Raw genomic sequence first — 15,805 nt, forward strand, 5'->3', positions numbered from 1 at the left:
ATAGTATTATATTATATATATAACCAAGTATTGGGAATGGATCCCCTGTGGCCCTCAAACATCATTTTTCTTTCTTTTTTTGTTTTTTTTAAAAAATATTTTATATATATTTTGATTTTACCTTGTTTTTTGTTTTCTTTTTTTACTTTTTTTAAATACAGTCTAATTTTTAATTTTTAATTTTATATTTTCAATTTCTCTTTTATCAATGTTTTTGTTATAATTTATCTTTTTACAATATATAATATAATAATATACCAATTGATTAAATATGTCGATATAGAAACAAAAATAAATAATTATATGTTTTACTCAGAAAATAAATAAATTTGGTAACCAAACAATTTTAAAAAATTGAAATGCAAATGTTCAAAAAAATCGAACGTTTTATATTCAAATACTCTCATCCCCTGTTTTAATTTTTTTTAAAATGAATAGAAAAAGGAAAATTAAAATTAAAAGAAAAAAATAAAAAAATAATAATCAAACATATGAACACTGGGTTTGGATCCCCTGCTATGGGGTTGTCCACAGCAGGGGGTGCTGTTGTGGGAAACGACATCGTTTCCCCCACAGCCCCCTTTCTTTTCTTTTTTCTTTCTTTTTTTTTTTTTCTTTTTTTGCTCTTTTTTATTATATTTAAGTTTTTATTTTTATTTATATTTTTTGGTCTTTACTCTTTATGATCAGTTTTTTTTTTGCTAAAATTTTTGTGTTTAAATTTTGAGGAAATTTTTTTTTTGTGTTTTTTGTTCCTTTCTTCTGACTTTTTAAAATTTATTTATAATTTTTAATTTTTTAAAAAAATATATCATTTTTTATCTTGTTTTTTTTTGTATTATTTAACACATTATTCTTAAAAAAAAAATAAAAAATTAAGTATAATATTAAATATATATATACATTTAAAAATATCATAAATTATAAGTAATTCTATAAAAACCCAAATTAACTTATTTGTAAAAGTGATAATTATAAAATTAATATTTGGATATGAGATTTTATCATAATAAAACACATTATGCTCGACAAATTAAAATTAAGTATAATTTTAACTATTTAAATATTTAAAAAATATCATAAACTACATGTAAAGTCTAATTAAAAAAACCAAATATAATTATTTATAATTTTGTTAATTAGGTGAACCGGTTTTTTTATGAAAACCAAAAATCAAACTGAACTAATCGAAATTTTCTGGAACTAAAATCGAATTTTAAAATTATAAAACGAAAAAATGATTCAAGAAAATGATAAGATAAAAAATAAATGTTTTTTTAAAAAAAAAATTAAAATGTATGATTTAAAAAGGCCAAAATAAAGAAAAAAAAAACAAAAAAACCAAGAATATTTTTAAAAAAATATAAAAAACTAAATATAAAAAAAAAACAAAAAAAAAAACAGGAAAGAAAGAGGGATGTCGTTTCCCCAACAGCACCCCCTGCTGTGGGGTTGTGTGGGCAACCCATCCAAACCCAAGTATTTTTGCACGTTGATAAATAAATTTATTTTTTCAAAAATCTAAATTAAATTTAAATCGATTATTACTAAAAAAAATATGTAAATTTGGAAGGAATAAAATAAAATCATATATGATGGATTGTTTTAAAAATAAATATTAATCTCGAGTTTTAAATATAATGAGGCTTTTTTGGCAAAGTAAAAACGTTTTACTATCAAAAAGTTTGATGAATGAACAAAAAAAGGTACTTTGAGTGTAACGTTCTAATTTCACAATCGAAACGTTACTCAAACATACATACTTAAAATTTGGTAAAAATAAAAATTTTGCGAAAGCATCATCTTCTTTATTAAAAGGAGCATATAAAAATTGCACATAATAAAATAATATCTAAAAATCTTTGCCAAACATGGCCAACAACTAAAGAAAATTAAACTTGTTTGCCTCTCATCAAATAAAAATATGTTTTTAAAACATCTCCCAAGCTAAAGCGTTCACACTCATGCATTGCCCGTTGGACCGACCCCGGCCTCTTCTTCATGCCCTATCACGACATAATCATCAATATAAGCATTCACATCATCGTTACATGCACCATTCAAGTATAGTGAGTCGAAAGACTCAGCAAGAACAGGCAGAAAAGGGATTTTCTACTTTAAAAGAAAAACATTAACTTAAACTTTCATGCAATAAACATAACTTTGATGTAGCCATAACATAAAAATATTTGAGGTGATAGAGTATGAGTAGTATGGTAATCGTCATAACGAGCCATTCATGGTTTCCTGTTGATCAACAAGCATATGGCATTACGCCCGTAAACTTTCATTCTTTGGATAGCCGCTTCGGCGCTCATCCCGAAGTGCATACCCCATATAGCCATCCCGTGAGCCATGTTTGGATAGCCGCTCCGGAGCTCATCTCGAAGTGCATACCCCATATAATCACCACAAGACGCATAATTCATCAAAATATTTTTCATGTATCATATCATTCATCTTATCAAATCATATCGTATCATATCATTTTCATAAACCTCGTAACATGCTCATAAAATTTCTCGTGATGCCATGCTTAAATTCCTTCAAAACATTTCATGAGAAATTAGCTTTCATGAGAAAATCACATAATCATGCAATACATAACTTGACCGATCCATGTGACGCATTCTGTCCATTTCGGACCTTGAAAACTTTAAAATTCTTCATGGGCATTCATAAAAATAATTAAAATACATTAAAATATCAAAAACATGATTTTTGGAACCCAAAAACTCGTAAAATGGGGTGGGAAGTTTGAGCCTGCGGCGCGGCCGCGCTACCCCTGTAGCGCGGGCGCGCCGCCCGTTCGCAGAGTTGCGAAACTGCGGCGCGGGCGCGCCGCCTATGAGCACAATTGCGCAGCTCAGGCGCGGGCGCGCCGTCGCGACACCTATCTTCGAAAAACTGATCTTTTCTGCACAATTTCAAAACCCACAATGCTTTGGGACGTTTTTCCATCAAAAATAATATTCAACCACATCAAAACTTCAAAATAATTTTTCCCAAAACAACAACCATTTCAAAGATTTTGAATCAAGAACCCTCATTCCAACTTTTACCCCAACACTCTGATTTTTTGCCTTCAAATCATTCAAAACTCAATAAACTTGAACTGAACACATCAGGAATGCTTCACGTATCACAATCAAGCAACATACTTGTAGTGACCCTGCATGGAATCACCTCCTAACTGGCAACTAATAGCATGCATTAAACTTAATACAGCAAAATTCTTAAACATATTAAAAACGTGCGGAAATATATTCCATACTTTACATAACAGCTTAGTAAAACATATCCAGGCTTAAATCTGTAGTGATACAACCATATTGAAATGCTTAAAATAAACTGTCTAAAACATTAATACAGCTAAACAAATCATGCTGTATAAAATCCCCTGAAAAGCTCTAGCTCCCTAATCCTGCCTCGAGCTACCGGCTCTGTCCATCCTGCGACCTGCCCCGTGGAATGGGTGTCCAAGATAACAACTAGAACGTGAGCGCTAACGCCCAGTACATAGACATGAGTAAACATATGTATATGATGCATGCAACATGATGACTGGTAAATGGTCATCTGAAAAGTCATGCTCAGTACCGGCGCCACATGAATGCTGCCACCGCACGGATCAACCTCTGGGTGCAATCACACTCGTCTAGTACACCAGAGTAGTCAGACATACATGTCCCCGCCGTCGCGGTACTCTCAGTGACAAACTATCGAGTATAGAGCTGAGCGGCTCTAAAATCAGGTTATAACAAGGTATAGGTTCAACGTGTATGTGCACATGATATATGAATATATAAAACGGTAAAACATACATCATGCCACATAATAATGCCAAATAAATGCAACATATAAACATGTATACTCGCTGGCAATCTCAGTCAATGTGTAAGTACCTAACACCGAAGTCTGAACTAAGCTGGAAAAAGACAACCCCTAGCTGTCCTAGGTCAACTCCCGACCCGACCTGGTCTCAATCCCGACCCGACCTGGCCTCTTGGTCCGACCCCGAGCTCTTCATTCCCGAGCTATTCCTTCCCGAATTCCCGAGCTACTCTTTTTCGGGCAAAGATATGAAGTGAGATGGAAGTGATGTGAAAAATAACTGAATCCCCAGCTCCTATTTATAGACAAATATTTGGGGTGATCGGGATTCTTGAGCTGACGTCGAGACGTCCGAGCTCCTATAAGCACGCCACGTATCAGATGCTTGAGCTGAGTCACTACCATTATTGATAGCTCATGCTTAGGCGCCAACTGTCATTCATGCAAGCGTCCACACACCTGCCTGCCTGTCCTGGAGGGTTCGGGCTTCCCTATTAGCAGTTCGGGATTCCCTAGCAGCAGGTCGGGATTCCCTAGCAGCAGGTCGGGATTCCTTAATAGCAGTTTGGGATTCCCTAGCAGCTTTTCAAACTTCCTTAGAATCCCTAGCTGTATAATCCCTAGCAGCAGATTCCCTAGCTGCTGATATTCCCTAGCTGCAGTTCAGCAGCTCAACAGTTCAGCAGTTTGGACTGGACCCTTAATCATGATTATCATATTATTATCTTAAAATAGAATCTGGGTTACTACAATACTCATAAATTTTTCAAGAACGTGCATATATCATCAATCAAAACACCTAGGTTTTACCTTAAAAATACATATATTTTTGAATGGGTTTAAAAACAGTAAAAACTTGCCTCAATCGTCTGATTGGGATTAACCTGGACGGCGGAACGATCGAGCCTTGAAAAGTGGAAGAACCCTAGCCTGAAGATCGCAGTGTTCGAGAGAGATTTTGAGAAAAAAAAAGTGAGCGTTCAAAATGAGTGTTCAGAAATAAATTCTGAACGCTTTTTTTTGTGACTAATGGGCTCCAACACGACCTATTAGTTACTCTTAAAATCCTTTAAAATTTTTTATTCTCCCACTTAAATAAAAATACACTGCATCCCTTTAAACCTAATTTAAAATATTTTCTTAATTCGTTTCAAGGCTAGACTCGTTCCTGCGTCCCAAGATTAATTTCAACATGAAAACTTTAAAATCATACATATGCTTACAATTTCAGGTATTTAAATTAATCACATAATTAAACATAACAATTAAACATTATAAATAACATGCATTAAATCATATAATTTAATCAATTAATCGTGATTAAGCTAGTGGACTTTTTGGACCTTACATTGAGTCCATAATTCTTATAAAGATAGTTAAAAGTACAGTTTTATTAATTATTTGTTCTCTTAAGATATTTTTATTAATTATTTAAATGACCAAAAAATTATATTTTAATTACATTTTTTGACCAACTTACAATTATATATATATATATATATATATATTAACTCTCTTTTTCCTAAAAAAAAAAAAGAAAGAAAGAAAGATTCCATTAGTCACAAACCAAATCTCTGTGTGCAGCTTGTTGCAAAAAAAATGGAATCTAATCTATGAAATCTAACTTCCACTCCAGCTATATATCGCATAAAGTTTTTCTGGCAAAAGATGTGCTCCTCCATAGTTAATTAAAACTGCGTGAATATATGTCAGTTTGTGTGTTTATATTATTTTATATATTATAAAGAAAACCCTTAAACTGAAAATGTTATATTTGTAAGTGTATGAACAAAATTATCCCTTAGCTTACTTGGGATTGGAAAGTTTACAATAAAATATCAAATTTTAATAATATAAATTATGTTTATTGACTTAAATTTGTTCTTTTTAAAATTGCACTCCACGGAAGAGACTTCTTTTCATACGAATTCGTAAAACCGATCTTGATTACATTAATTCAAATTTTTAACAAAATCGATCTTGATTAACTCAATATTAGTAAAAATTTTTTACCACACTTCACTTAAAAAAAATGATTCAAGTTTCAATCTTTATCAGACCACGTGTTGATTTCCCACTGGAAGCTTAGAGAGTGTTTGCAATGACCAAAAAAAAGTGATTGCTAGGTTTTGGCTTTAAAAAATTGTTTTTTTGTTTCTTAAACCTAGATTATGTGTTAGCTTATGCTTAAATTAATTGAAATTCAAAAACTAGTCATGTGGTGATTATGATTCTTCAAAAATGATTCTAATAAGAAGGTCATGTTAAAATCACTCTAATCACTTATTTATCAAACACTATCAAACTTTGATTTTTAGATTTTTACATTTGTTTCCAAACACTATCAACTTTTGATTTTTCTTAACTTTTTTATAATCTATAAATTAATCACTTTTACAAAAGCACGATTTATTGCAAACACTCCCTTAGTTTGACAAGTGTATGCATATGGGCAAGTATATATCATTAATTAACATGGAGCAGGCACAGATTGGCATGGCTTCATTTGAGTTAATTTGCACATAGTTCAGTGAGGACTGTTGGTGTTAGGATTATGTAATCAAGTCACATCAATCGAGTAATACTATAAACAATTGTATTCAAGGATTATGTAGCTAGGCAAGTTACAATTAATTAAGCGTGATGATCTTATAATTATCTTTTCTATAGTAATAAAGTATAAAATGAATGTCATAATTGGCAAATATAATCGGTCGATGATGATTGGAATTGGGATGGTAAAAAGGTGTGATATGAACAGTGGAGCTTGCAGCAGATACATGTCTAATCCAAATAAATACACATGTGGTCATTCAAATAAATGAATGGTCATTCTCAAAAAAATAATAAATGAATGAATGGTCCAAACTCCAAAGTACCCACGAGTTTTGCCTTTAAAAAAATTAAATATGTCCCGCATTTTCCCAATCCATCTCACACGTACAGTTGGTTGCTCCTAAATAAATGCATATATATAGCACTCACACAAATAAATATATATATATATATATATATATAATTTACTTCACAAAACTATCAAAATATACATTCGGATATCACGCTGTAACTGAGATACAATAGCAAACCAACATGAAAAAAAATAATAATAATAGATAATAAAAACACTAATTAAGAATGGATTTAAAAAATATATATGATCCTTATATACATAATATAAATATATTTGTATCTGTGTTTGTGGTTGATGTCAAATGAATTATATGATAATGCATGCGTTGTATTACAAAGAAAAGGAATAAACAACTTACGGTCCAAACATTTCCTGATTAGATATTATAAGTCCTTTTCTACACTGCCTCGCTATTCTTTCAAGTTCTTATGACGATATATGATAATATTAAAATTTTCGAGAACCAGCTAGAGAAATGCATGGTGGATGAAAAAAAGTATATTATCTTCTCTAATTTTCCCTTTAATTTTATATACATGAAACACCATAAACTCCATAAAGATTAATTCTGTCGAATTATGCAGTTTACGAAAATTCGATATATAATGCATTTTGGTTGTTACTGAAATTTAGAGGGAAAAAATTTAGAGTATGCTTTAATTTGATTCTTATTCTACGTAAACCAATATTATTATTATTATATTATTAAAGTAGCGGACCTATTATTTCCTAGAGATTCTGGCTAAGCTAGTTGGTAAATGGTATCCCAATTAATTTTGTCTTATTTTTGTCATATTATTTATTTATTTATTAATTAATAATTTTACATCAATTAAATCAAATAAATTATAATATATCCATCAAATCAAATAATGTATTAACTATTTTTTTTATTTATTTTTAATTTATATTATATTAATTATTTATAAATTACTTATCATATCACTTAAACCAAACAGTACCATATGTATATAATTAATCACGAAAGCGTATAACAAGTATATCAAGTAGCTAGTGGCCGCACAATAAATCTTTTGCTGCCTGATCCCCCTGTGACACAGGGATAATAGATTATATTGTTTTTCCAAGGTAGAGTTTGCACATTTTAGTTGAATTTGACCATTTCAATAACATAGATTTGATTGATTTATTGGACATAGATCTGTTACATAAATATATATACTTTTTAAAATTAATGAGAGATTGTATTCAAAAATATATATATATATATAATTTCATAAATTTCATAAAGAAAAGTCATTTCTTATATTTTTTTTAAAAAAAGATTAAAAAATAAAAATGTGCATAAATCCAAACATATGAGGTATAAAATGTTGAATATGGATGGTTAATTAATTAATTAATAATTCAAACTCTTAGAACACACACGCAGTGTCGATCGATTTTTAAAGTTGTGCTCGACCATTTTACATATCTGGCAGAGGACTCTAATGGGCTTCATTGTAGGGACATTCCATGATTTAGGGCCTCCAAGTTGTGCATACATATTGCATACCAATCAGATTTGTACGTGGTGCACAAATTGGGTTAAGATATCGAAATCGGGGTCCAAAATAATTTAGGCTCCTATATGACAATGCTGCTACTCATCTTTGGATAATTAGTCGAAGGCATGCATAATAACATTCTAATTTACCAAACTTTGGTGATTGAACTTGAATTTTGAAAATTTAATGCGAGTGGGTTTCGTTTCTTTTTTATATATATATTCTTCATTGATGCGTTCTTATCGATATTTCGAGGACGGAGATCATGATAAACAATGTTTGATATTTTTTTCATGACCACATAAAATATATGGACACTAATTATTATTATTATTATTTTTAATAAAAAGGAAATATATGGACACTTTTGATCACCTGAACGACAAGAACTAGTCAAATGCCACGTTATAAAATTTTATAAATATAAATTAATAAAATGGTTTCCTGTGATATGACTGTTTTTTTTAATTTAATAATCCAATTTTTTCCATAAATATTCATGTCAAATTAAAAAACTCATCAACCTCAGTAAAATAAAAGGATAAAACAATAAAACACCAAATAAATATCTCGAATATAAGATATCCATTATATCCTCTCCAAAACACAAAAAAAAAACAATAAAAGTTTGAAAATACTAAAATTATATTCTAACACAAAAATTAGTAATCTATTTAAACATCCAGCCCAATGTTAAGATTTAAACTTGAACCTACCTGGCTAACTCAACCCCGATATACTAGCTCAAGAGGACGAGTTATCTTTACAACTCACAAAAACTCTATCCAACTGATATAAGACATATTTCAACACCCATGACACAACCATTTATTTTATTTATCGTTTTTGGGTACAATTCTTATCACTGTCCTATGAAAAATCCAAAAGTAATCGAGCAAAAATTGGAGGTGTTGGGAACTTGAAACCAGTGGCACAGGGCACTCGTGAGCCCAAGAAAATGGAGTCATTTCCTTTTCTTGAAAAAGCTCAACACAGACATGGCTTCTTTAATTTGTGCCATTTTTCAATTTTTTTTCCACTCCACTTGCCATGCATGCCCCCACCACCCTAGCTCGTCCATCACCACACAATATAAAATAATTTACATAATTACGATTAATTTAATCCATTTACTTTCCGATCATTTAAAATGAGTGCTTTTTCATTTTTATTTTTTAGGTTTTCCTTGTGCTTGTCTGACTGTTTGCACAGAGGAAAAGGCCAAAAACTTTACCAATCACCAAGGAAATGGTCACTCTCCAATGCAGACATATTATGGGTCCAACAATGTGGGAGAACTTAATTGAGGCCTTTAAATTGCCGCTCATCTTTTTTTATATATATGCTTATATATGAAAAGAAAATATGTCTGGATATAAGCATAAATTCTACTCAATTATTTTCCTTTAATTAATATGTTTTATATATGTTTTGTTTTTCTTGTGCTTTTTATTATCCTTAATTAAAAGATGATAATATTTTATTTGATATTGATATATTATTTGATCATGTTTAGTTTTGAATTGAAGATTTGTTTCCATATTATAGCACTTTATCTAAAAGAAATAAATCACTATACTTATTTAAAGCGTGAAAGAGAGAGACAATAGAGCAGAAAATATACATAAATTGAAAGAGAAGAATTTTGAAAAACCAAGCCATCAAATATCACATATTACTGTTGAAGAATTCTCGCCTCTTTTTGGGGTTATTCGACGTGTTGAGAAACACTGACAAACAACACCGTGACCATTGCCTATTGCAGATCTTTCTGACCATTTTTTTTTTTCGGCTTTGTTTTTTATTCTCACACTTTGGTTTTTCTATATTTGTTTTATAGTTGTTAGGGTGTGGTGTAAATATCTCGATTTGTTTGAGATATTTGATCTTTTCTATTTACAATCTAGGATTGAATTTAGAGTGTTGTTTGGATTTCTCAACTTGTTCAGTCAACTTGTTGAGAATCTGAATTTTATATGAATTACTACGATTGCTTTTTGTAATTGGTATTATTTTATTTTAGTAATTTTGTTTTTTCCTTGAGGCATCGCATATGTACAAACACTTGACTTGTGCACAGTCGTGTGTTATCTGTTCTTTAATTTATTTTACTTTATTAATTGTTTTCGCTGCATAATTATATGTGCTCAAGTGTTTTATTCAAACATATTAAATTTTGATTGATGTTGTCTCTGATGTTACCAACAACATCAGTGCATTATCCACTATGTCCTGTATATACCTTTCGATATATAATGACTTAATTAGTATATATATATGTTCTAACTTAGAAATATATACTTTAGGTTTTCATTTGTTGTTTATAGTTATTGGTCACTTAGCTAGATTGGATTTATTCTCAAGTTAAGCTAGAATATTGAATTTATAATTTATAATTTTAGAATCTTGTGATATATATTAATGATTAATATTGCATTTAAATGGTACGCAGTATTTCTTGTGAATGAATTTGTAACTATTTATAGTACTACACTAACACTAACACGACTAATTAACATGACTGTTTATATAGCACTACCAAGAAATAAGAAGATGATAATAACATAATTATTGAATCATATGATAATTGACCTAATACAAGATTATTATCAATGGTTCCAAATGAACTCACTTGGTCAAGGCAAAAAAATCACCAACTCTTGAGAAGTATCAAATATGTATGCATACCAAATGTGACATTGGTGAGCCCATTAATTTAGACAAATAAAAATAATGACCAAAATTTATATTTATTAATCACCCATCGAACCCGGTCTGGCTCCACACTGCATCCCTGACCCGGCTAAGGTCCCGACCCTTGAGCGTTCGCCCCACGCCCTCGAACACCGAGTTGGCGGCCACTTTGCGGCTGCGTCTGTACTCACGCGCCAGATATTCATGCGGCGGAACAACCTCCAGATCATTGTCGTCGAAGTCGTCCTCCAACTCGTGCAGCGACTCAACCGAGTCGACCCGATAAATCTTGGACCAATCTGGTACGTTCACTGGTGCTGACGTTGCCACGTGGCGTCCGCCACGTGGTGATTCCATGTCTTGACCCCGGAATTGGTGGACGATCCTCGGCGACGACGAGGTCTTGGAATCATAGAAAGCCAGTGAAAGACCACCGACCTGGCGGTGGTGGTGGTGGGAAACTGGCGGAGGTGGGCGGCGGCTGCTGTTGTATATGCCGAAGGAACTCACGTGGATGTCCGCGGTGGCGCCGGAGTAGTTCCAGTCTCGTCCGGGAGAGTGATCATACCCATCGGCTGTGTTATCCACAAAAGACCAGACTTCGTGTTCTTCCAGCTCCGCCGCGCCGTTATTCAACGTTTCGTGGCCGTTACTTGAGCCAAAACTTGCTAAATACCTCTCGCTGCGACTGCTGGTTAATTTCCGGCCCTTGGCCATGATTTATTATAATTAATAAACTGATTAAAATCTTAAACAACCCGGCTAGCTAGAAGCTAAGGAAACTGATTATTATAATAACATAAATTTAGTTTAGTTGTGAAGGTTACCGGAATGGTGACTTTCCGGCTACCCCAAAACAGCGAAATATGTAAGGCTTATGCATGTACTTATACGCCCGTAGGCTGTTAATTGTAATACAGGAGCATCGACTTCTAAGGCTGCGGTTGAAACTAAAACGTTGGCTTGGCCCCACTTGCATTTTGACGTTCATTTGAGTTTCATTTTGTCTGCATTTCTTTCATTTGCGCAATTGAAAAAGGCAAACGCATGTATGGTGAGAATAATTAAGGAGAAGATGAACACGACACTTAGCTTCTAATTTCAAACTCATCACAGATCATTTCATATGCATCAAATTAATTAATGGATTTGTTATTTTAAATAATGAAATATAATTTACTTGCCCTGGTGATCAGATTAGACAGGGACTTTATTGGTCAAGCATAGCATCAATCGCGACTTCCCATGTTTTAATTCAATATATATTTCTTTAATTCATTAATTAATAAAAATATGTGCGCGTGGCTCATAAACACTTCGTGCGTACATAGCATAGACTCAACCAGTCAACCGTGCTTTTATGCGTTATTAACTCGTAATACACAACATTTTTTGCGCACTTTACTTGCATTTAGAAAGGAATTATCTTAATTTTAAATGTACTTGAGCTCTGGTAATAATTATACATATATATATATGTGTGTGTGTGTCGACGTTTATGAATTTTAATTTAAAAGGTTAAAAAGAAACAGCCTCGATCCTTCTTTTTGACGTAGACAAAACAAGAAACATGTGGGCACCTAGGCCCGTGCCCTAATTATGTGTATGTGAAATTAATAAATACCAATTATAACTGATTTGCAAGCATTCGGGTAAGTAAGATCTTATCTATACAAACATTGTCTCAATGTAGACTCAACTCAAGGGTTGAGAAATGAGATCTATCAATACATGTGGGTCCTACTATTTTTTCAGTAGACTCCATAAATATTGATAATTCCCTACTCTTGAATATATCATTGAGGTAGTGTCTGTAAAACTATGTTGAAATTATCAATTTATCCTTAGTTGTTGCAATTGTTTAGCATCGGTGTTTTTTTTTTACGGGTAAAAACTTTTAATATTATTAATATGAAGTTCTTTAATTACAAAATCTACCAACCAAATCAGAAAAGTTCAATGCTCCCAAATGGTAAGATTTTGGGAAGAAAAATAAAAATGCACAATAGAATGAGCAACCACGTTCACTGATCGACGAACATGCATGGAAAACTCTTACATCTTGAAAACAACTAAACAAAGAAGAAATACCTATTGCAATAGCTCCATTATAACTACGATCATCCTTCAGATAAGTGACTGCTCGCACCGCCAGAAGAAAATCAAAATAATGTTGAAGAAGCACATATCTTCGTTTAGCATCAGTGTTTTGGTTACGTGTATATGAATAATACAAGTGCAACCGGGCTCGGTGCGGGATTTGGATCCAGGTATGCATTGACGGAACCTAACATGGGCCCGCCCATTGGCGGTGGCCCATAAGGTGAAATATCAGAAGTACAAAAAATAATAAATAAATTTAATGGAGGAAGAATATTGTGGACCCACCCACCAGGTCACCACTTACGAGACATGACAGCTAAAAAGAACAAGCCACCTAATTGCTCTACGTCATGGACTCCAATAATTAATTAAATGACATCTCATTTTTTTAGTACAAATTACATCAAATATTGAAATTACATTATATTGGCAATACTAAAGAGTGAAATTTGCCCGCACAACTGACGGATACCTAAATAAATTAAAAAATCTACCCGCGGTCAGCGGAAATTGAACCTGAGATCTCGTAGTCTCAAGCCTCAGTCTTGACCGGTCAAGACCTCATTGGCATGACATATATCTCATCTTTTCATAAAACAACAACACTTGTTCGCGAATAATTAAATTGATCTAAAAGTTTTAGTTTTTTTCCCAGCTGGCTTCAAGAAATGGTTTAAAATAAGAATCTGAATCCTACCTGCTACTGATTCCCATATGAGATAATATTACACCTACTGTTTATTTATGTATATATGTAATAAATCGTACGGTTCGTTTGGTATGTGAACCCCATTTTTTTAATGCACGAGGTATTGATTGATCGTTTCATTAATTATTAGTTATTTTTTATGTGATGATCACCTTTTCGATTTATAAACCAAATCACCACTTTTATGATCCCGAATTATAATATATATATATTTATTAAGCACCGATATTATACAAAATATATTGTTGCTCTGTTATTATTCAGTAATTATGCATGGTTACAGATCATATAAATGTTTGTTGTATATATCCTTGTTGGTACGTACGTATATATTATTTGCATGTGTGTGTGTGCGCGATATTTATTAATTTGAGAAAGTACTATTTTAATAAAAATATGTTTTGCTTTTATTTTCTCTTACTGTTATCAAAAGTTTGATTTATTAAATATTTAAATTTACTGCGGTATGTATATATACTATTCATTCCATAATACTAATAACTAATATATGGAACTGCGGAACATTTAATATGTTTTTTATATATATTATAGCATGCATGATTTAATATGTTGTTGTTTTTTGATATTGTTTTATAATATTGATATTTGTTTATCATGAGATTCCTGAATCATAGGTTTCAGAAAATAGTTTTATAACTTTTACTTTATTATGATATGATTGGAACAATTGACTGGGTATAGAATCTAAAAGGAATTTACATCTTTCAAGTTATATAATTGATCTATTTGCTGCGAAAGAAAGGTTATAATATAATTCTGTAGAATTAATTAATTATGTATTAAATGCTTTAATCATGCACATAATATCAATTATGTTGAAACTTATGCATATATATATATATATATATATATATATATATATATATATATATATACTCACTTCATCTCAATTATATTGTCCACGTTTCCTTTTTGTTTGTCCCAAGTATATAGTCATACACCATATTAGTAATATTTTTTTACATTTTTTTATTAATATACCCCTATTAACTACACCTTGAAAATTGTGCAATCATTTTTTAATACATTAAATAGGGATAAAATAGAAAGTTTATATAAAATTTATTTTTCCAATAATTTTTTCTTAATTCGTGTGAAAACGAAAACAAGACAACATATATGAGACGGATGTAGTATATATATATATATATATATATATATATATCATTAAACTATTTAATTAATGTGTGTGTATATACACAGAGATGGAGTCAATGGGGCCAGTAGTTGCAATCGTCATCTCTCAATTTTGTTTTGTCTATAGTATTTTATTATCTAAGTTTGCAATATTAGATCTTTTTCTAAATGATCTATCGACGTATCCAATAAAAAATCATTTTTGCTCTCCTTAATTGAATTTCATGGATTCGTTCTTGTATATATTTATATAACCTATATATTAAAACTAATGAAGTGCTATATATGTATGATGTATCTCTCTTCAAGTAATAATTACATGAAAATGCTGTCTGGTAGGGTTTTTAATGCAATTTATTAATAATATTTTTATTTATTTATTTGATGTTGATAAACCCTTTATTACGTGGGACGGTGATCCAAACTGAATTCACTTAATTTTATCATAATCTAAAATGTAAATGCAGTTTTGGGGCTTCACTTCAATAATATCATTCTAAGTTTCTAACCATCACACTACTTCGTTTGATTAGTGAAATTTGTTGTAAAATAAGTTTTTTTTTAAAAAAACCTAAGAAATCAAATTTACAAATTATTTTTCGAAACAATATTGATTAATTAGTTTATCATTATAAGTCCGAGTGATCGTTTATCGAAAATTTTGAATTGCGTTTTCTGCAATTGTATATGTAACAACAATCTAATTTTCTTATCAAGAAAAAAAAAACCAAAAAATAAGTCTCGACACAAGTAGTCATTAATATAGTCATTAATATCAACGACAACATGTAGCTAATACTTTAAAGTCTGATTAATGACTAATCCCGGCCTTAAGCACTATTTGAGAGAGAGTGTGTGTGTGTAATTGAGCTAATAATTACAAAGAAT

The 15,805-nt window shown here is 31.3% G+C and overlaps 1 protein-coding gene across 1 annotated transcript; it reads right to left on the bottom strand.

The window, feature by feature from the left end:
- Positions 1-10,799: 10,799 nt before the first annotated feature.
- On the bottom strand, positions 10,800-12,012 carry LOC140866724 (protein S40-5-like). Its single transcript, XM_073271758.1, has one exon. The coding sequence runs from the start codon at positions 11,662-11,664 to the stop codon at positions 11,011-11,013; it is 654 nt and encodes a 217-aa protein (XP_073127859.1). The 5' UTR covers positions 11,665-12,012; the 3' UTR covers positions 10,800-11,010.
- Positions 12,013-15,805: the final 3,793 nt, after the last annotated feature.

The sequence above is a fragment of the Henckelia pumila genome, chromosome 4, assembly GCF_033568475.1.
Source record: "Henckelia pumila isolate YLH828 chromosome 4, ASM3356847v2, whole genome shotgun sequence".
NCBI lineage: Eukaryota > Viridiplantae > Streptophyta > Magnoliopsida > Lamiales > Gesneriaceae > Henckelia > Henckelia pumila.

Coding starts and splice junctions, on each gene's coding strand:
- LOC140866724 (XM_073271758.1), bottom strand. CDS start 11,664: ATGGCCAAGGGCCGGAAATTAACCAGCAGTCGCAGCGAGAGGTATTTA.